Source organism: Poecile atricapillus, chromosome 1 (assembly GCF_030490865.1).
Source record: "Poecile atricapillus isolate bPoeAtr1 chromosome 1, bPoeAtr1.hap1, whole genome shotgun sequence".
Lineage (NCBI taxonomy): Eukaryota > Metazoa > Chordata > Aves > Passeriformes > Paridae > Poecile > Poecile atricapillus.
Genome location: NC_081249.1, coordinates 175586665 through 175607777, shown reverse-complemented (window position 1 = coordinate 175607777; position 21113 = coordinate 175586665). Strand labels below are relative to the sequence as shown.

Genomic DNA, 21113 nt, shown 5'->3' with positions numbered 1-21113 from the left:
CCAAGAGGCAGATTTCCAGATAGACACACAGTACCCTGGGTATCCTTCTCCATGGTCACGCATTGCTGAGGCCAAAGGGACTTACAGGGACTTGATGTGTGAATGTGCTAAAAATTCAAGGGCTGAGCAGTGTAAAGACAAGCTTTTCTCATTCATATCCCATTTCTATTTTTTTTTTTTCCTTGATGGGGTCAGTGGAGACAGGGCTTACTGCATTTTGTGATTCAGTTGTTTCATACATAACAGGAACAAGGCAGTGGCAGCTCCTCGTGCCTGGTAGCACGAGTGTCAGGTGAGCATCACTTGACTCCTGCTCTGAGTTACTGCTGCTTTACTGGCAATCAGGCAGCCACCTAAGACACCTAATTTGGGAACTTTGGTAGCCTTGTCAGCTGGTGAGTCAAATTTAGAGGGCCTGAGGTGGCTTGGGAAAGCATCTGTTCCCCTGTGCCAGCTGAAGAGGGAGCCCAGACCAATGAGACTCGAGGGTTAAGCACTTGATGTGATGTGAGGTTATACCAGCCAGCATTGTTGATGGGCATTTTGGGGTCTTTTTGATGCTGTGTGGCATTTGGGATGACACATGGGGTCTGATCTGTCCCTGCTGGCCTGGCACAAAGGTCAGTGACACTGGTTCCTGCACACAGGCAGCCTGGGAGGAGACAGAGTGGGACTGCAGAGAGCTCAGCATGCCCAGCTGGGAATTCCACCTGGCTCTGTCCTGCTAATCCAGGATCCTTGGGCTTCACACAGCTCTGGGTGAATCACCTGTAATGAGTGAATAACAGCAGTAATTCACATGAAATGAGAAACTAAATCTTGGGATAATGACCCATCCTCAAGGCTCCTACATCTTCCATTTTATATTTGAGTGATTGTTGTGGTTAAAAGCAGAGAGAACAGAGCAGTCAGAAAAGCACTGTGTTTGCCCAAAGGTTCCCTGGAGTCTTGGAAAAAAAAGAGCCAGTTATATCAGCGATGGTGTCAGTTTGTTTTTTTAAGAAACTGCTCTCAAGACAGCATTTCCTAGGAAATTCATTCATTTATTCCAAGGGGAACCAGGCAGAACCCCCTCCTGTGCAGCAGTGGGATGGCTGTGTGCTTTGTGCCCACAATGTGTCACTAGCAGGGAGACTGTTCTTTTGCTCTGTGCATAAAAATTCAGTGCAGATGGTGAGAATTTCAAAAGCAGCCGTGCTGGGCCTGCACGGATGCTCCCTCAAAAGTTAATAGTAAGTTTGGCAGTGGAAATCTACAGGCTAAAGCAAGGTGCTTTTAAAAATCCTGTCTAAAAATACAGTACTTCTGCCTTCAGCTTTGTTTATTCCATTATAGAAAGGAGATTAGCACCTATAGCCTTAGCTTTATAAATCTGGATCTGTAATTCAGAGCCTTAATAAGGTTAAGTTGTTGGGTTTTTTTTTCTTCTCAGGGCCTATTTCAGAATTGAGTGAACTTGACAGGAATTGGTTTTTTTCACTGATTTCCCTGGATTTAGAGTCAGGCTCAGAATACAGTGATCCTTACCTGTATCAGATGAATGTGAAGAAGTCTGCCTGACCAGATTTACAGGTTCCAGGCAGGAGTGTCCTTCCCACAGAGCCCTGCTGGCATCGCCAGTACCAGCACAGGTTGGTTTGCTGCCCAAGCCAGTGCCAGAGGCAGTCTGCACACAGCATCCTGATGGATAGGGACGCCTTTATTTTTATTTTCTTTGGTGTTTCTAAGAGCAAAATATTCCTCCTAAGACTGGAGTGTGGAGAGGGTGGATTCCATGGCAGCTGTGGGATGAGCAGGAGTGTGATGAAAAGTGTTGCTGTGTGCTGAGGGAAGGAGGAGCCTTTTCAGCAGCACAGGCCAACCCTGATGCTACCAGGTCATCTTGGAGCTGGGACAGGGCCTTCAGCAGCCCTGTGGTGGGCTCTGGGCACTGGTAATGACTAATCCTGGGTAACTCTCACTCCATCTTGTAGTGTTGAGACCATGCTGTGCTGTGGGCACAAACCTGATTTTATTTTAATTTCCATATCAGGCTTTGAATCAACATTGATCTATTTTTGTCAAGTGACACAACAGGCTTGTGCTTTTTAACCTCTCCTAGCTACATCAGTCCCCTGATTCTTGTTCCTGCATTTGGGCCTTGAGTCTGTTGTGTTCCTCCTCTGAAGACTTCGGGCAGTGGGATGCACAAAAAGAAGCATTGTGGTTGGGTTTTTTTCCTTGGTTTTTTTTTTCCTTTTTCCTTCTTTTTCTGGCAATGGTAAAATAGGAGCTCTGTTGGGAGCAACTCAGCAAGTAATGTTTCAGGGCCAGTAAATTCCAGTGTTGCTGCCCAGTGGGACTGAGGAGTCTATCACAGGACTAGGCTGGCTCATCCGGAGAGGGAACGCGTGGCATCCATACCAAAAGCCTTTTTTTGGTCCACCTCTTCCCTTCCTGCAGTAAATGGGAGGACAATTGCTCTGGGATTCAGGGAAACACTTCAAGTGTAGCTCCTCTTTCCTGATTACAGTCCCACATAAAAGTGCAGCAAGTAATACATAGATTATATATAAGTATCTATAAAAAAATGCACGCACACCAATTTGGATGTATAAATATATTATAGGGATTGTGCCGTCTTTGGGATTGCTCCAGTGTGGCAACCTCCAGCATGCCTGTGTTTCACCAGTAATGGCTCTGGCTCGTGGCTGCCCCATTTCACATGCTCCCCCCTTGTCTTTTTGCCCTTGTAAAGCTGCCTTTGGACACTGTCATCAGCCCTCTTAGAGCTGCTGTGGGTGTAATAAAGGGGAAGCTTGTAGGTGTGCCTGACCCCAGAGGGACTCAGGGACTGTGAGGTCCTGCTGGATCGGTACCACCAGCGTGGGGGAAGCTCTGTGATTATCTCTCGTGGTATGCCCAGGGTTTTTAGTCTCTGCCTTTATACCTGAGCCTACCACTCTTGTTTTAACTGGAGGATGAATCACGCCTGCTCATCTCAGTGGCGATGAAATGCTGTAATTGTGTTAAGCTTCCACAGGTGCCCTTCTCTAGTGCCCAGAGGGAGGGGAGGTGGGAATGCCGGTGCTTCAAACCCTGGAGAGGTCTTGGATGCTGGGTAATGCCATCTCCTGTGCTGTAAGAAAAGTCAGTGCCTCGGGCACTGCTTTGTCTTCAGAGCAGCAGCCTGGGGTTTAGCAGGAGAGGGCCAGGGCTCTGATGTGGGCCAGGGAGCTGTTTCCAGGGAGCCCTTGCCGGCAGGAAGGGGTCAGGTGGATGGACAGCCAGCAGCACCGGTGCCAGCCCATCTCTGCCAAAAACCCCATGGTGCTGCCTTAATGCAGGCAGATTGCTTGCAGAAACTCGTCCTTGTGCTCAAAGGGCTGCTTGACTTAATAATAACAGAGCATTTCTGGATACAGAGCTTGCCAGTCTGTTTGGTCTGGAGCCCAAGGAACAGAGCAAGAACCAGACTCATTACCCCATGAGTGTGCAAGACTGACCAAGTGCCTTTGGACATGCTGAATAGCACAGATGTGAGGATCTGTCTTGGGCTGATTCACACACTCCTGACCTTGCCCTCAGGGCAGTCCTTGGCCTTGTGCTGTGGTGAGATCTTTCAGAATATTCCAGTGCTGTGTCTGACCCTGGATTTGAGTCCATATTGCATCAGTCTGTAACATCTTGTGTTGCAAGAGAGGTGGAGCCTGCTTTGGAGGCTGAGTATCCCTAATCCATCACACCTTTATCCTAATGCATGGACGCAGAACATTCCCAAAGGGCTGTGCTCTGCATGCCAGCAGGGCGGGTTGGGTAAAGCAGAGACAAGGCAGGAGGTTCTTGGTGTATTCTGCCACATTCCCCTCCCATTCTGCTGCCACTGTGCTTCCCCCTGCTCCGAGAGGGAGGTGTAGGATGATCTCCTGTCACTGTGCCGAGCAAAGAGCATTGAGCAGCCTTCAGTGGTCACGGGAGGTCCTCTTCCAAAATTAACTGCATATAGCCAAGGGCCTGAGCAAATGAGAGCCAGAATAATGGCACATTACTGTCTGTGGAGTGTACAGGATGTACTGTGGTGGGATGAGGCTGTAAAAGCTCCCAGAATGGTGCTGGGCTCCTGGCTGGAGCACTGCTCATGTGCTGAGGTGCCTGTGGGATGGACAGCTGTCTACTGTTAAATGGCCCAGCAATGAGGGTAGATTTTCAGTGGAGTTTCACTTGTACCACTTACCTCGAGTCTGTGTTGGATCCTTGAATTATTATATCACATTTCTGCTATTGCTTTGTTTGTGAGAAACGAGAAGGTCAGCCTGGAGCCGTGGTGGCTGTATTTACAGTCCCTGAACACTTAAGTCTGGTCAGCTTTTAAAAACAACTTCTGGCTCCTAGGCCAGTGTAGAAGGGCACTTGCTATGTTTCATTCCTGCTTTCTGGTAATTACAAATTACAAATATCTGGAGAGATCTTCCCTTCACTTCTGTCCTGTTACGCTGCACTGCAGGTTGCAGTTTGCTGTAGCCAGGCTGTCTGTGCAGCTGACAGTGCTCTGGGTGGGTTTCACCTCAGAGGTTGTTTGGAAACCAAAAGAAATGTTTTCTTTACCCAAAGGAATGTTTTTCAAGGAAACAAAGAGTTGAAGTTACGTTTTGCAGTCCCTGTGTGTTTCGGCATTAGTTCCTGCAGTGCTGGGGAGGATGGGGAGCACAGACTAAACCTCAGGGGATTTTAGGGATTGTGCTGGGAAGCTGCAGGTGTGTAAAGCAACACTTTCCATCTCAGCCTGCAGTGCCCACACAGTGGTGTGTGTAAATGCCTACACACTGGTTATATGCTGGGTAACAACAGTGTCCTACCTCTTCTTATTTGGCAGCAAAGCTCAGGATTTCAGCTGTTTTTCTCCAGCTCGGTGCAGCTTGATCCTTTTCTGATCTCAGCTTTGTGGCTCCCTTTATCAAAGGCCCTGGTGTTTCATTTGTGATTTCAGTGTTTCCTCCTGCCCTAAAGATGTGCCTCAGCAAATACCAGCAACTCAGCCTGGGTTTTTATGTCTTAGCTTGGGTAGAATATGTTGCAGGTGTCAGCTTCAGACTGTATTTACTGTTGCCACTCAGCTTTACCTAGGACATGCTTAACTCTTCCTTGTGGCTGTGAGATTATGAGTTTCTGATTATAAAAGCTTACTTGATCATAGAAATAAATAATGTTTGAATGTTATTAGAAAAACGTGGGAGATGTGAACCATTTTCTGTAAAGGAATTTATAGGCAAGTTGTCTACAACCCAAGACTTAAAGTAGAAATGGCCTTAATTCCCAAAGTGGTATAAAATCTTGGACACAAAATGTGAAGATCCCTAGTCCAAAACTGGTGGGAATAGATTAATGAAAATTATTTTCTTTGAGTTTCCTAACTGAGTCTCCAAAATTTAGTATGGGAAGAAAGATAGAAAATAATTTTGTGGGGCCCAAAATAAATGTTAAGGCTTTTTTACAGTAATTATATTTGTTTTTGCAAGTCAAGAGAGCGTTGGTTTCAGGTAAAATGAAGTATTTTTGTTTGGATGTTCCTTATGAATGCAAAGGAAAATGGGAAACATTATCAGCTTCACATGAGTATTTAGGGCTTTACATAAAACTGAGACCTCCATCTGTTCTCCTCCTTATTTAATCAAAGTATGGGTTTAAATCTGTTGTCCACTGTATTTGGATCAAAGCCTCCAACTTGAAAACCACTGCCTTTTCATTAACTATTGTACCAACTGTGCTATTCTGCAGGTTGTTCATCTTTCATTCTCCTCTGTTGAAGTTGGTTCAGTAAAAAAACCTAAAAACCCACAATGATTTTGGAGCAGGAGTTGGAAATGTGTATTACTTTGACTACCAGAGCAAGCAATAGAAACACATTTTTCTGCATCATGATGGAGACTGCAGTATTTTTGTGAAGTAAAATGACTTCAGCAGAAGAGGTGGAGAAAAATGAAAGTCTCGTCCCTGTTTGCAAAGGGACTTGTATGCACATTTGCTCACCCAAAAGTGTTTCCAAGGAGTATATAAAGGGAAAGTTTTCCCCTTCAGAAAAGGCAGAGTTAGTCATTTAGCTAATTTCACATTTGGGGATTTTGTCTTTCATTGTGTATTTTTTGAAAACCGTTTGGCTGGAGTTTAATGTTAGCCACACCTTTGTGGCTGGCACCCACAGCTTTCACGACTGAGTGATTTGCATTGAGATGGGAACACCAGGCTTTAATGAGCTTTAAACTGCACCTTAGAGATTAGCAAACCTGGGATAACCTTGAGGGGCAGCAGGAAGCCAGTGTCTGCCACCCTTGCTCCTCTGGATCCTTACCACAGGGTGATGAAACCAAAATAAGGGAAAAACCTGCCAAATTTCATCCTTTCAAATACAGTTCCTACATCAGGAGTGAGATGGTCAGAGCAGAGTGAGTGGCAGGTACGTGTATAACACACATTCCCTGGCAAAACTCCCTGGTGCAGGGAAATTGCATTTGACAGATGCTTTGGAAAAGGACCAGATCATCTGCAATTGTAATTTTGGTTTTTTTACGAATGTCAAACTCGAGCAGCAGATGTGCAAAGAACACCTCTCCCACTGAGTGACACTGAAGCAGCTCATTTTGTCATTTCTTCTGGGTCTAGACTAAACAAGGCCATTGAGCCAGGGTGCCATAGCTGAAGGTGAGGACAAAGACAGCCTTTTCTGAGTCAGGATGAAGCCTGTTTTCCAGGGAAGGTTTGCCAGCGAAAGGCAGAACCTCAGCCGGACCTTAGAAACGCAGCCTCAGAAAACCTCTCTGCCGTTACTGCTTCATGGAACTGCTAAAAATATTGAATGGAAAATGCAAGTATTAAGGAAATGAGGTAGATTTGGCCTTTCTGAGCTGGATGGCTTCCAGTTTCATCAGCTTCCCGGAATCCTTGCTGCAAAAATGAAGAGCTCCTTGTAAATCTCAGAGAACTGTCAGTGTTTTTCCTCTCATGTAGCCGTGCTGGCTTACGGGGTTTGGTGCATGGGGAGACCTGTCAGCATCAAGCAGTTGTGAGTTCAGAGCTCACAACTGCTGGGGTGGCTTGGGGCAAATGCTCAAACCACAGCTTTCCCAGGGTATTCTTTCACAGGGCAGCCAGAGAGAGCAGGCTCCAGAGGAGTCCATGGCTGAGGCTGCCACTGTGCTGGCCCACGAGACCTGCCCAGAGAGGGAAGTGTAGGATGATCTCCTGTCACTGTGCCGAGCAAAGAGCATTGAGCAGCCTTCTGTGGTCATGGGAGGTCCTCTTCTGAGATGATCTGCATGTAGCCAAGGGTCTGAGCAAGTGAGAGCCAGAATAACGTCACATTACAGGTTACGTGAAAATAGAAAATGTGAGTGTTGGGTTTCACGCTGCTGGACAGAAGTCAGGAGGAGACAACAGACACTGTTAATGGGTTTAACGTGCAGTGTGGAGAAGCCAAGGGCTGGAGCTTTGCCTCGTGTGGTTAAAACTATGCTTACCCAGCGAGAGGCAGACAGTTTAAATTTAATGGCAATTACAGAGATAGAGGCTCTCTGGGAGGACACTGCCAGCGCAGCGCTCTCGCACCTGCAGCACTCCTGCCATCTCAGAGCTGGGATGAGCATGGTGCACTGTGCAGCTAGCAGGGATTTGGGAGTTCTGCAGCATGTCCTGTGGGGCAGAGGCTGGGAAGTGGCAGCGTGCCCTGGTGACGTGGTCAGCAGAGCTGGCCCAGCCCCGTAGCTGTCTCTTGCTTCTGCTCTTCCATGCTTGTGACTGTGTTTCTGCTGGCTCAGATGTAAGGATGGTGTATTTTGAGGTGCTCCCAAAGCCTTCCAGGACGTGGTGGATGTTTCAGGGAACAGGAGAAGGTTTGCTAGGGGGATCTCCAAGTGAGTCCACCAAAATTCCCCTTCCAGCTGTATCTTTAGGGGCACACCACAACAGTCATCACTGTCCAGGACCAAGAAGGTGTTTGCTGCATTTAAACACGAGCCAAGAATAAACTGTGCGTTCTAGCCACATCGTGGCAGATTCCTGAAAACAAGGCCTGCTTTTATGCTTGGAGGGCTTCCTTGCCTTGCCAGGAACCACAGGGAAGAGCAACAGGAGCTTTGGCTGTAAACTACTGCTGAAGATGAGCTGTCAGGGGCAACCACGCACAAGCCTCTCCCTGTGCTCGCCTAAAGCCTTTCCAGGACGAGCCTTTGCCCACATGCCACAGCCATCATTTGTGATTCTCAGAAAGGAAAAAATAAGTGTCTCCTGCTGAGCATCCCGCCCAGAGCAAACACTGCAGTGTGAGACAGGCATGGGCACTGTCCTTGGCATCCAAATTTCACTGGCCACTGGGTAGCTCATGGGCCTGCCAGGAAGGGCAGCAGCATTGCAGAAGGCTTTTTGCTGGCTTGTGTTGCCAAACCATCTTGAAGAGAGAGGATGTGTGATCTTGTGATTAAATCTGAGCTGGAATTCAGGAAGCTGGTGTTCAGCCTTTTCTCAGGGGGACAGGGGAGAATTTCTTAACTTCTATCCTTCGATTTGCCATCCATTCAAAAGAGGCTAATAATACTTTTCCTTATCTCTTTAGAAGAGGATGTGGCTCTGATTGTCTTACACAATGTGTCCTTGATCTTTCCAGTGCAGCAGTGTGGCTGAGGGAGGGCTGTCTGGAGTCCTGTGGCCTGTGGAAATGCCAGTGCACTACAGAGCCATCAACCCCCTGGTTTTCACTTTAGGATCATAGATGGAGGATGAACAGGATCAAGCTAGATTCAGATTTCAGCTCAGCCATAGGTTTTTATATTGACAGGGAGATGTCACCACCTACATTACCACTCTCCCTACTGTTCCCCCTTCCCAGAGAAATAAATATCCAACCACAGGGCAAGATCCAGCATGAAGGGGCTCTGAGACCCTAAAATGTATTTAGTTTTTTGATCCTGATGTGGGTATCAGAATGACTTTGAAGGTGGCTTTGTCAAGGTCTCACCTGTCACAGTGCTGCTGTGACGGCTCTGGACAGCTCATGGGCCAGCACCCAAGACAGTTCAGAAAATGAACTGTGACCTGTTTGTGCTGCTCAGAGCTCCATCAGAGCTCCTCTCCTGCATCTGCAGTGGTGCCTGGACCTTGTCTGGCAGCTGCAAAGCAGAGGTACTACAAGCTGGTGTATTTTTAGGCAGGCGTTGCCCAAGTCTGCAGATGACCCCATTCTTTCTAGCCGTGTTCCTGGCTGCAGGCTATTCCCTGGGCAATCTCAAGGGCAGGCAAGCTGATAAGCTTTGTTAGGGCTCTGTCATTTTGGCAGCTCTGCTTTCGATGAGGAGCTCCCAGGCTGTTAGAGGTGATGTATTGGAAAACTGTCCCCCTGCAGCTTGTTGGGCTGCAGGTCTCTTGTGACAGTGACAAGGAGGTCCCCACTCCAGTGAGGGCTGTTGGGGATGTTCTCTGCTTATATTAGTGCACTGCTGGAATTGAAAAGGCTGGGAAAACTTTAAGACTTTGCCTTATGATGGAGGCATCCTGTGCTGCCTGAAGATTCCCCCTGCCCATGTGGTGTGATGTCAGTAGGGAGTTTCTTCTCTTCTCTTCTCTTCTCTTCTCAGCTTGGATAATGCTCCAGATGGGGTTTCTCAGTCAGGCTGATAACAAGGAGATCTGGGACTGAAGCCCCAGCACCTCAGGAGAATAGGGAATGTGCTTCCCCTCTGCTGAGGCCTTGTTCTGCTCCCCAGCTCCAGTGTCTGCCCCAGTGCAGCTTTGCTGAATCTGAATGTGGCCTGTGTGCAGCATTTTGCTACATCACAGCATCCTTACACAATCTGACAGCTCTGGCAACCTCTGCTCCAGTGAGTCCCAGAGTTAATGAGCAGGAGCCCTGCCAGCCAGGATTTGGTGTGCTTGGAAACCCATGTGGGCAAACTCCTGCAGCACCTGCCTGCATTAAATGCCATTGGCAGAATGATGCTTCTTTCTTCCTTTTGTAAGAGATGAAGCAAAAGAAAATCTCTCCTGCCTGCCTTTTATTTATTTTTTTATGATGATGAGGTTTGTCCAGGTTGCAGGTTGAGCTTCTGAGGCCTGGGATGGTGCCTGCTTCTGTGTGGGGTTGCTCCAAGCACATAGTGACTCTGAATGATTCTCATTTTAGGGACCTGAAGCTGGACAATGTGCTGCTGGACTACGAGGGGCACTGCAAGCTGGCAGACTTTGGGATGTGCAAAGAGGGCATTCACGATGGCATCACCACAGCCACCTTCTGTGGCACGCCGGACTACATCGCTCCAGAGGTACAGAAAACCTTTCTTTGGTCAGGAAAATGGCCACCATGTGAAAAGTCTAGGTGGGCTTTGGAAATGACAGTGTCTCTGGCTTTGCCTAATTTCATTGCTGAACTCAAGGTTTCCTCCTTAGATGCATTATCAGCTTCTAGTGAAGTAAAGTCTGAGTAAATCTTCAGGCTGCTGTATGCACCAAAATAAGCCTATATTTTTCTATTGAAAATGTGAGGTGAAAAATGGAAATACAGCTGCAAAAATCTTGAGAGGCACATACAGATGCTGTCCCAGATTGATTTGAAAGGAGGTTGAATTCTCCTTCATTATACAGTTCCTTTTTCTACCTCTTCACACTCCCTGTCATTCCCCAGTCTCACTACAAAATTAATAAACACCTCTTTAAGGCACAGCTGCCCTCCAGATGTTGCCAGATGTTCTGACAAGGTTTCACATCCTTCAACACAATTGAATTTCTGTCTGTGGTTGATGTTAGCACCATTCTCCCACACTCACACAGCTTCCCCTCTCCAGCTGAAAGCCTTGTTGCTGGAGCCAGGTAGGTGTTTTCTTCCCAAGGGCAAGGAGGAGGCGATGTCAGCTCACACATGTGGCTGCTCAGCTGCTTCTGAGGCTCAGCCAGTTGTGCTGGAGTGTCCCTTCTCCTCCATCTCAACCCCAGCATCATTCTAAGGGCTTGCTTCCCAGGTGACCCAGTGTGGTGGTTTTTAGCACTAGCTTCACACTTTTTTTCCTTAAATGCCAAACTACCACACCCAGACAAGCTAATTCAGACTTGCTTAAAGCATCTGATGAGCCTTTGTGCTGATCTGGGGGTTCCCAGAGTGAGATCACTTTATATTTGCTGGACATCCACCAGCCTAACAGAGAGCGCTGCTAGCGAGAACTTCTGTATCACTGTTTCCAAATCCTTCTTTCCTCCCCTGCTCCAATATGAAGCTTCAGGGTTGGTGTTTCTTTCCTGTCTGTGGAGCAGATCCTGCAGGAGATGCTGTATGGCCCCGATGTGGACTGGTGGGCCATGGGGGTGCTGCTGTACGAGATGCTGTGCGGCCACGCGCCCTTCGAGGCCGAGAACGAGGACGACCTCTTCGAGGCCATTCTGAATGATGAAGTCGTCTACCCAACGTGGCTCCAGCAGGATGCAGTGGCAATCCTCAAAGCAGTGAGTTCCTTTGGCTGTTTGCTCTCTGTCCTAGCTTTCTTCAGCCTAATTCCAGCAGAAGAGAGCAGGGCTGCGATATTGACACATAGAAATCACGTGAGGCCCTGACCCTGACCCTCTTCTTATCTCAGATTGAAGAGTAAACAGAAAAAACATACTGCCACACTTAAGTGTGTTTGCATAGTTATGGCCTTTGTATGGTTTAGCAGCCAACTTGGCAGGCAGTGTGAGCCTGTCTGTGTGTCTGGGCATTCCCCTGCTTGCTTAATGATTGACAGTGTGTGGTCATCTCCCAGAACAAAAGCAGCAGGTAAATACAGGGTTTAATCAGTAGCAACCATATGGCCAAGAAGTGAAGGCTTCCTGATGATCCTCCCTGGTGATGCCAGTGTCCTCCAGTGTTGCTGCCTGTCTGCATGCAAAGACAGGGGTTTGATTTTTGTGTGTGTGGGGAAAAAACGGATCTGTACAGCAAAGGGTTTGAGGAGAGCTGTTGCTGGTGACACTCCGTCCTTGTCCTGCCATATATTCCTAACTCTTTCCATTAGTTATTTTATTCACATCTTTGCCTGGGACATGAGAATTAAGCTTTTAAGATTTTGGGCTGTGTGTGAGCCTAGTGAACTGGATCTGCCTGGCTTTTCTGTAAAGAATCAAAAGGTGATTCTGTGACAAGAATGTTAAGCTATGAACTGAGAGACCTAACTTGGACTTCTTCCTGGCCCTCATCACGTCACCAGATATCTCTGAGAACCTTTTGGAAAGAGAAGGATCAGCATATTCCCTTTTTTTGAGAAAGTACTGTGGACAAAGATGCATTTAAGAGTGGATACCAGTAAATATTATGGTAATAGAGGATCTAAGAAGTAATTGGATAAGGTAGTAAATTATAGAAACTCATGGAGCACTGACCCAACAAAATGGGGTAGTCAATGATGGGACCATTTGAGGGAAAGAGGAGAGTTTTTAGTAGCTAAAATCTGGACATTTCCTGCTGAAGAGTTTCTGTTGTATGTGAGTCAAGTAGTTACTTCCTTTAGCTGAAAATACATCTGATAAATTTTACAGAAATCAACTGACAATAAAATCCACCCCTGGAGGAGTAAGAGGAGCTTTAAAATCACAAGTTGTGCTCAGAGTTGATTGTTTGTGATTCTGGAGGCTCTCTTGGGTTTTGGAAATAACTCACTACATATTTTAAATATAAACATGAACTTCAGACTCATTGCAGCTTCTGGAGCAGCGTTTATGTGGTTGAACTGGGACTCCTAAGTACCTCTTAAGTACCAATTCCTCTTCTGCAGTGACAAGTACTAGAGGAGTGGATTTGTTGCAGGTATATTGCATAATTATGAGATGGAGGTAAAATGTGGTCGTGTAGATGCTTGTTATAACAGGAACCTCAGGGTGTAATAAAATATCATTTGTGTTTGAGCCTCTTGATGAAATGAGTGTTTTCCTCATTCTGATAGGGCCTCCCAGAAACAGCCAGTGCAAGCTGCAGTCACCCCAGGCTGCTCTAGTTTGTGTTCAGAGCCTAAATTTTAACTGCTTAAGGTTCCTTCTGTGATTAGCAGACAAGGAACATGATGAGGGGAACTGGAGGAAGAGGGCCAGAATTGAGGAGGGAGCTGAGAATTTAAATAGAAAGCACTGAGCATCTCCAAAGCCCAGTCAGCTCATTAACTGCTTGTTCCTTGCCTGACAAAATTCTCTCCAGCCCCTCTGCTTGTGTGCTGTATTATGTGTTGCTGGTGACAAACAAATGCAGTCAGAACTGCCTCTCTGAAATGCACATGCACTGCTCAAGAGAAGCACTACACTGTGTCTGCTCTGGGGAAAAAGGCTGAGATTTGGGGCATTCACCAGGAGTCTTGGGATTAACTAGTGGGAATTGACAACTGAGATGTTTACTGGACCTTCAGTTCCTCAGTGTGGCTTCTACCTGGAGGTGATTGTTGCATCTGATTCCACAGCACTGGTGATAGTTGGCTACAGGCTGAATTTCTGCAGCTTCACAGTGGCTGCTGTTCACTGGAAGAGCTCCTTTCCTCCTCCTTTCCTTCTTACACTGAGTTCTAAAGAAGCATCAGAGCATGTTGGCTTTAGTGGGAAGGAAACATCCTGTTAAGAAATTGTCTGGGGCTCTAGATTAAAATGGAAGCCACACACAAAGACACTTGGATTTCTTTTGAATATAAACAAATGCTATCAATGTTACATTTTCAGTGTGGTGTTACATTTTCAGTGCACTGATAATGTTTGGTCAGTATTTTTAGGTGTTAGTATAACAGAGTGGTAAAGCTGGGGTTTTTTTGAGAAGGGCAATAGATTTTTCTAGCTGCTAAATATGTAGATTTTCTTTTACACACACTTTCTGATGCTAATATTTCTCTTAGATGCAGCATTATGACTAAATGATCATCTTCTAATTGCTATTCTGTTTCTCTCCAATAAAACATGCACTCGAGCTCTCTGATTTAGAGCTGTGACAGTGCTTCCTAACCATGATGCTAAGAGCTCTGGAAAATCAGCATCCAACTACTTCAATGACATAAATGATTGTAAGTAATTACATGGCATGGGAAGCCCGTGGACAATCAGGGAATTAAACCTGGATTCTCTTGTATTGCAAGCTAAGGCCTTGGTAGCCTTAATAACTGGATTATCCCCTCACTAAAAGTTGTGGTCTCTAACCTTGAACAGGACTAGAGAGAATTCAGCGAGTTTGAATGGTACAAAGCTCTGAATGAAAATCAAATTCTTCTGCTAGGAAGATGCACTTAGGTGTAGGTGCTTAGAGATGCTCTACAAATAGATATATCTAGGTTTAGAAAGCACTTGATCCAATTGCCTTTGTAAAGAGCTTCATTTTAAACAAGGATAGTAAGTTTCAATACTCATTTCACAGATGCTGTTGCCTCGTTTGGCTTTCATTTTGCGTAATTGCATTTCACCGATTTCCCCCATCAGAAACCAAGTGATTTCTGATGATTGCACCCTGTTCATCTTTGCAGCTTCTTGATAATAACAAAACTACGTTCTTAGGACCTCATTTACATCACTGGGTGTTCCTGGAGGGTTTGTGAACACTGGTACCAAGGAAAACAAAACTGGGACTTTGTATAGAATTGAAAGCAGAAATATTTGTGCTACAGAAAAAAAAAAGTTTTTTATCTGTTTCCCTTTTTAATGGTTTATTTATTTTTTTTTTGTCCTTGTAATTTGCCCTGAAGAGCTGGGTAGGGAGTAGGACAGAGGTAAATCAACAGGGTTTGATGGAGTCAGTATTCCCAGGGGAGGAAAGTTGAACTTCTCACTTGTGTACCCTTGCCCTGTCTGAATGTGTCACTGGGAAATTCAGGTACTGATGCTTCAGGTCAGGAGGAGGGGACTCAAGCTGAGCTCTCCTCTGCTTGTGTGGGCAAGTCAAACTGGGCATGGATTTGCTTGTAGGAGTAGTAAAAGTGCAAAAGAGGAGAATTGCTTCTGAATGGATTCAGACCACTTCAGCTTATTCTACACATAAATTTTCCTTTGATTTTAATTCCTGAAGGAAAAAGATTTCTCCATTGCCCTACCTGGATGCAGTTACAAGGAGTTCATGGCACTTACAAGGAGCTATTGGGTTTGTGTATGTCAAATAAATTCCTTCAAATACTCTTTGCCATCAGCTGACAGAGCAGTCACCAGGGTCTGATCATGGAGAGACTGAGAGGGAGAAGCTGTGAGTGTGCAGAGAGCAGAGGCTGCTGCACCAAATCTCTTACAGGGAGACTGCAGCCAGAGATAACTTTGTTACAGCATATCAATATTCTGAATTTGTTAATTGTCACCACCAAAAAGTGCTGGAGCAGAGAGGGGAGCTTTCCAGGCAGGGTGAAGCTTTGGGATTCAGCTGAGTGAAATGCAAAATGAAATACAATCCTCTTGCTTCCCATAAGCGGGCTGGGGGTTTGGCAGCATGTTTCACTCACTTTGTGCATGGCTTTCTCAAAGGCAATTCAGCCCCACTGCCTGGCTCACAGGCAGCTTAGTTTGAGGGGAGAATGGAGGGACACACTGAAAATCAGGTCTCGGAAGTCGGTGGCGTAATGTGAAGCAAATTCCCTGGGAAAGCTGCAGGGATTTTCCTTTCCAAGCATGGTTTCAGATGAGGAGAGCAGGGCTAAGCCTATTGAGTCACTCCATGGACTGGTGATCTCAAGTTGCAGTGCTTTGCCCAAAGGCTTGGAAATTTGGATGAGCAATGGCAGCTTAGATGTTTTCACCCTCAGAGCCTGGTAACAGCAGGGGCTGGGAAGCAGCATCTCCCTAGGGAAGCGTTAGCACTGCTCTGCCTTCTGCATCCTGGATTTCCAAACTCCTGTCACAGCTGGCTTTGCTAAAGCCAAGGATGTCTCTTGGCATTTTTATGCTAACCCCCAATCTTAGTGAAGCTCTGAAACACTTCTGGCCTAGCTGAAATGTTCCCTTCAAAAGTGAGGCTTAGGCACTAAGCACCTTGCCTGTAGCTTTATATTTTGGGGACACAAACGAGACTAAAGCCTGTTCTTCCTCCAGCTGGTTAAAGACATGCATTTTGAGAAAAACACTTCTGGAGTTAAGAGAGTGGGCAGAAGTGGTTATATCCACCTCCAAGTGGCTTTTGTGTGAAAAATAAACACCAGACAAGAAAAGGGGAAGGTGCAGAGGAAATTGGCTGTGGTTTTAGCAGCCTGTGCTCTCTCTCAGCACAGGTGGAACGGCACCGGGGAGCCCGAATGCCCCAGGATTAGTGTGAAGACTGAGAAGGGTGGGAAAGTGAGAGAGCTTGGCTGAGGGCAAGCATGAGAAAAATTGCATCAGCACTACAGTGCCAAGGATGCAAAAGAAAAACTTGATCTGTGTTTCTAGAGAACAGCAGCCTGGAAGTGACTGAAAAGGCAAATGGTCTGGTTGAGTGAACTCTCTCCTGCTTTGTGTCACTGAGTTCCTTTTCCCCTCCCACATACCACTGAGCCTTTGTTCTTGCAGAATTCTGTAAAATCCCCTTTGCACTGTCAGGTTAACTCCAAGAGGCTGTCCTGTCTGGGAGTGTTGTTTCAGACCCAGCTGCAGCAATGACAGTGCTCTGTGGGCCAGAAGGAGCAGGGTCCTGCTCTGATTTGTGGTCCTGGCCTGTGTTTTATGGACTTGTTTCTGGCTGTCAGACCACAGGGTGAGGGAGTTGGGATTTCCTATGTGTATCCATGTGCATACATAGAAATAACTTTGGTGGAAGTTAGGAAAGTGTATGTATGTGTATGGTTTTCTTCTTCCCTAAGTTTGCAGCTGATACTAGGTGAGGAAGAACTGTATTTGAAGGGTACTTTCTTTTGTCCATCCTTGTCATGAAAAGGAGCAGTTTTTCCCATAATTTTTCAGGAATACTAAATGATAATAAAGTGAGATAAATTTTATTACTATGTTTGTGTGTATGAGTTGAATCCAGGACTCCCTGGGAAGTACAAGTTGTCATTCCAAAGAAATACTGAGGAGCTGCTCATGTCCCACGTGGCACAGGGCAGTCCAGTTTGGCTGGATGCAGGATAACAGCTCCAGCAAAGCCCCTGGAGATTCAGGCTGTGCAGGCACTTAACATAATGGGCTGAGAAGGAAAGATTGGAGCGATCACAGAATGGTTTGGGTTGGAAGGAGCTTTAAACACCATCTAATTTCAACCCTCTGCCATGGGTGGGGAAACCTGCCACCAGACCAGGTTGCTCCAAACCCCACCCAACCTGGCCTTGAACACTTCAGGGATAATTCACACCTTTTCTGGACATCCTGTGCCAGTTCCTTACCACCCCATGGTCAAGAATTCTTCCTTACAGTTAGTCTATATCTCTTGTCTCAGTTTAAAACTGTTCCCCTTGTCCCTATCTGCCTGTGTAAAAAGTCCCTCTCCCTCTTTTTTATAAGCTCTATAAAGTTTTTATAAGCTTTAGGTACTGGAAGTGTCCACATGCAGATAAAAAAGAAAATTCCCTGGGACACTTCATCCAGGACTTACTAAAGGAGAGAAAGCAAAGGGAGCGCTGAGCTGTGCTGTGGGAGCAGTGAGCTGCCCACCCTAAGGGTGCCACCCTGAGTGCCAAAGCCTCAGTGAGGACCCCTTGTTTTCTGAAAGGCTTTGTGGATGGTGAATTCTCTGTGCAGAACCAGACTGGCCCCCACCACTGTGGGCAAATTGAAAATGCCTTGATGAGGAGAGGAGGCAAAGGGATGGAGCTCTTATGGCAGAAAGAGTTAGAGGCGGATTTTTTAATGTAATCAAAGCAAACAGCCTGCTGTGACAGAGGAGTGGAGGGCAAAGGGCTGTTTCCAAACTGCTGCCAAGGATGTCTGAACTCAGGACAGGTGTGGATGATCCCAGCTGCCTCCTTGCTGCAGCTGCTCGCCCCTGACATCAGCAGGAGGGTGAGGTCTTCTGGACTTGGGAGAAGTTTATTCTGTTCGTGCTCTGCAGTTGTTTGGGGTTGAGCACCCCTGGGTAGGGGGAGGTCAGGAGTAGCTGTCACCAGCTCAGATACCACAGGGGTGTCTGCCTCCTCCCTGAGCACATCACTCACTATAACATCTGTGCTTTCTGCTGCCATCATGCCTCACCTTTTCCCTAAGTCCTGTGCAGTCAGTTTGGCCCCTGTGTAAACTTGACCAAACCCCAGTGTTTGTGCTTCCCAGCCCTCTCCTGAACACCTCCAAGGAGTGAAAAGAGGCAGCCAGATGCTGCTGGTGTCCTTGTGTCACTCTGCACAAGTTGGGTCTCCCCTTTGCATTTGTATCCTGCTGATCTGGGTCAGGTTCTTCCTTTCCAAGTGACAGAAAAAGGCAGATAATCTGTTTCACATTCAGTGCTGGAATAGGCAGAATGAACTTGTTTCTGAATGAACCAGATGTATTTTTGAGGCAAAGTTCAAAAGGAAAAGGGACAGCACGATGGTGGACCCGCTGAAATCAAAGAGGGAGCTGGATGAGCTCATTGCTTTATCCTCAGAGCTGAGGAGCCTGCTAACAAAGGCAGATAGATATTAAAAGTGCCTTCAAATGCCAATAAATTATTCTCCTTGGCATCTCTTCAGAGCTGGCAGTCTCCATAAATTCTCTTGCACAATTTGATTAAGCTTTGGCTTTCAGAATGAAGCTGATATTTAAACCTCTCTGTGAAGCTCCGTGCTGGATCTGTGTACACATTTTTCCTTTATTTTGTTTGTCAGAAATGCTTTCATCTTGCATTTCCTGGTTGGCTCCACAGCCATTGCTGCAAAAGCAGGGCTTTAGAGCCTGTTGTTTCCCAGCTGGGGAGGAGTTCTGCAGTTTTAAATGATCTCTTGCCTAGACTTTTTCTGCCATAAACACACCGTGGTGAGGTGACAAGGCTGTGCCCCACCACAGGTTCCTTCTTACCTCATTTGCCTGCACTTGTACATCCATATCTGTAACTGCTGTCTCTCTCCTAATTCTCAAACAGCAAACAGCTTTCCCCAGTGATTTTAATCTCTTCTGTTGATTGATCATACCCCTTTCTTCAGCACTTCTCTTCCCTGCAGTGATAGTCCCAATCTTCTGAATAATTCACTCTGAAAGAAAACTACAGATATCTGTATAGAGTTTGCCAAGGCCAAATTAATCTTGAAATAGTCATTAGGTCTTTTACCATTCCCTTTCCAACAGGCTGAAATTAGCTTCTCACTTAAGTCTTCAGCGTGCAAGCTCAGATTTACTTCAGAAAAATCTCCTAAACCAGCCTATTGTAACATCAAGTGTGACTCATCCTCCTCTTTCCTGCCAGGGATGGGGGAAATGAAGGTGTATTCATAGTGCCAACATTGTCTTCCCCATCTTTTTTTTCCTCCTCACTCCCTGGTGCTCACAAGGAGTGATTCCCATGTCTGAGCATGAGACTTGTGGCCCAGGTTCCTTCCTCAGCTCTGCTGTATCTAAACTGATATTAAAGACCCACAAAAGGGGTTTGGTGAAGTCCATTAAAATCCAGCCTTGTGGTGAATCCTAAGGATTCCCTTGAGAACCTGGGTCCAACCTGGCTTGGGAATGATTGCTGTATGATGGGGCCAGCTCTGGCTGTGCAGCCCCTGGCAGAAAGGGCCAGTCCATCTAGCTGGGAGGTCTTCACACTGTGATAGAGGGAACAAAACTCTCACTGAGCTACCCAGGGCTTTAGGTCTTACTCATCCTTGCAGCTTTGAACTTTATGACATGCTGTGTCTTTTCAGGAACTTTAAAATTAAAAGAATTGAAATATAACCAGGACTACAAAAAAAACTCCTTTGAAGTATTTTTTTTTTCTTAATTGGACTTTACAGGTTTGTTCAGGGCACTTTAGTCCCCTTTGTACTTGGCCCTATGTAAATAGACCACCCAGGGTTGTGTAGCAGATTCCCAGTTCCTCTTGACAGGACTATCAGAAAAGGATTAATTGTTTTTCCCTGCAACTCAAGGGAGATTTTACTCCTGCTTAAAATGAGAGCGGGATCATGCTCCCAGTCTGTTAATAAGTGTGATGCTCATTTTTCCTTCATGTTTGTGCTACTCTGATTGATGTATTGATTTAGTAATGGACCTGCATTTCCCCATGCTGTACCTGTAGCCTGACTGTGGTAATTGAAAACCAAGAGCAGGATTTTGATATTGTCTGAGCAGCCCCTGCAGCTGGTGACCTCTGGGGGGGTGACTCCTCAGTTCCTAAAGCACAGCCTGGGTCAGTCATCCTGACTAAAACCTTTGTCAAATATTCCATATAGCCAATGACTGAAGTTAGTGTCTAATTATTACTAATTACAGAAGTACCAAGAGCAGAAATGTCAAAAATCACTAGTTATCCTCAGGGGCCAGTGCACTTGATACTTGTGGCCTTTTTATTCTACGTTAGTGTTGATGAGTTAGTTGTTGATGGGTGGGGAGAGGCAAGGAAACAGGTAGATTTTAGCACAGTGAGGAGGTTTGTAGCTATTCAGACAGCATTTCATTGTGGTAGTCAGCAAAGTCTCATCACTTTACACCACTGGGAGATCTGGAGCCAGATGTGTCTGTCCCACATGGGAGTTACTCTGTCCACCTGGGTTTATTTTGTTAGTCAGCCCACCTTGGTTTATTTTGCTATTCTCTTGCTCAGCACTGTTTTCAATCCAGCTAATCCTTCTTGCTCCCTCGAGCTGTGTCTGGGCAGCATCGAGCAGCCATTTCTGCAGCAGGGGAAAGGGAGATCAAATTCATCTGCTTAATACCCACTGCACTGACATTTTGTCCTCCTTGCCTGAGGCTGGCACACTGGACATGTGACTGCTGTCATGCTTATTGTTACAGTCTTCTGGCTTTTAGGGAGCTGGGCTGAAGACTTATTTTTACCTCCCTTCCCCTTTTTATCTGGAAAAGGAGATAACAGATATTTCACACTCTGTCTCTTCCTCCCCCCTCTCCTTAAAATGCTTTCAGGGCAGTCTTGTACTTCTGAACCTTGGCCCTGTGCTTGCTGGACCTTCTCTGCACTGAAGGATTTCACCTGCTCCCAGTTTTGTGTGGCCAGGACTGCAGTTGTGGGGGTACCCACACCCTGTGGGGTCACATCATGGCTCAGCACCACAACAGATTGCACTGGTAGCAATCAGGGCTTCCAGCAA

The 21113-nt window shown here is 46.3% G+C and overlaps 1 protein-coding gene across 1 annotated transcript in view; it reads left to right on the top strand.

Annotated features, from left to right (window-relative positions):
- Positions 1–21113, top strand: part of PRKCH (protein kinase C eta) — a 113470-nt gene that overhangs the window by 83403 nt on the left and 8954 nt on the right. The window contains exons 11-12 of the mRNA XM_058827789.1: positions 10145–10283; positions 11266–11454. Of these exons, the coding sequence (XP_058683772.1) occupies positions 10145–10283; positions 11266–11454 (328 nt within the window). The remainder of the gene's footprint in view (positions 1–10144; positions 10284–11265; positions 11455–21113) is intronic.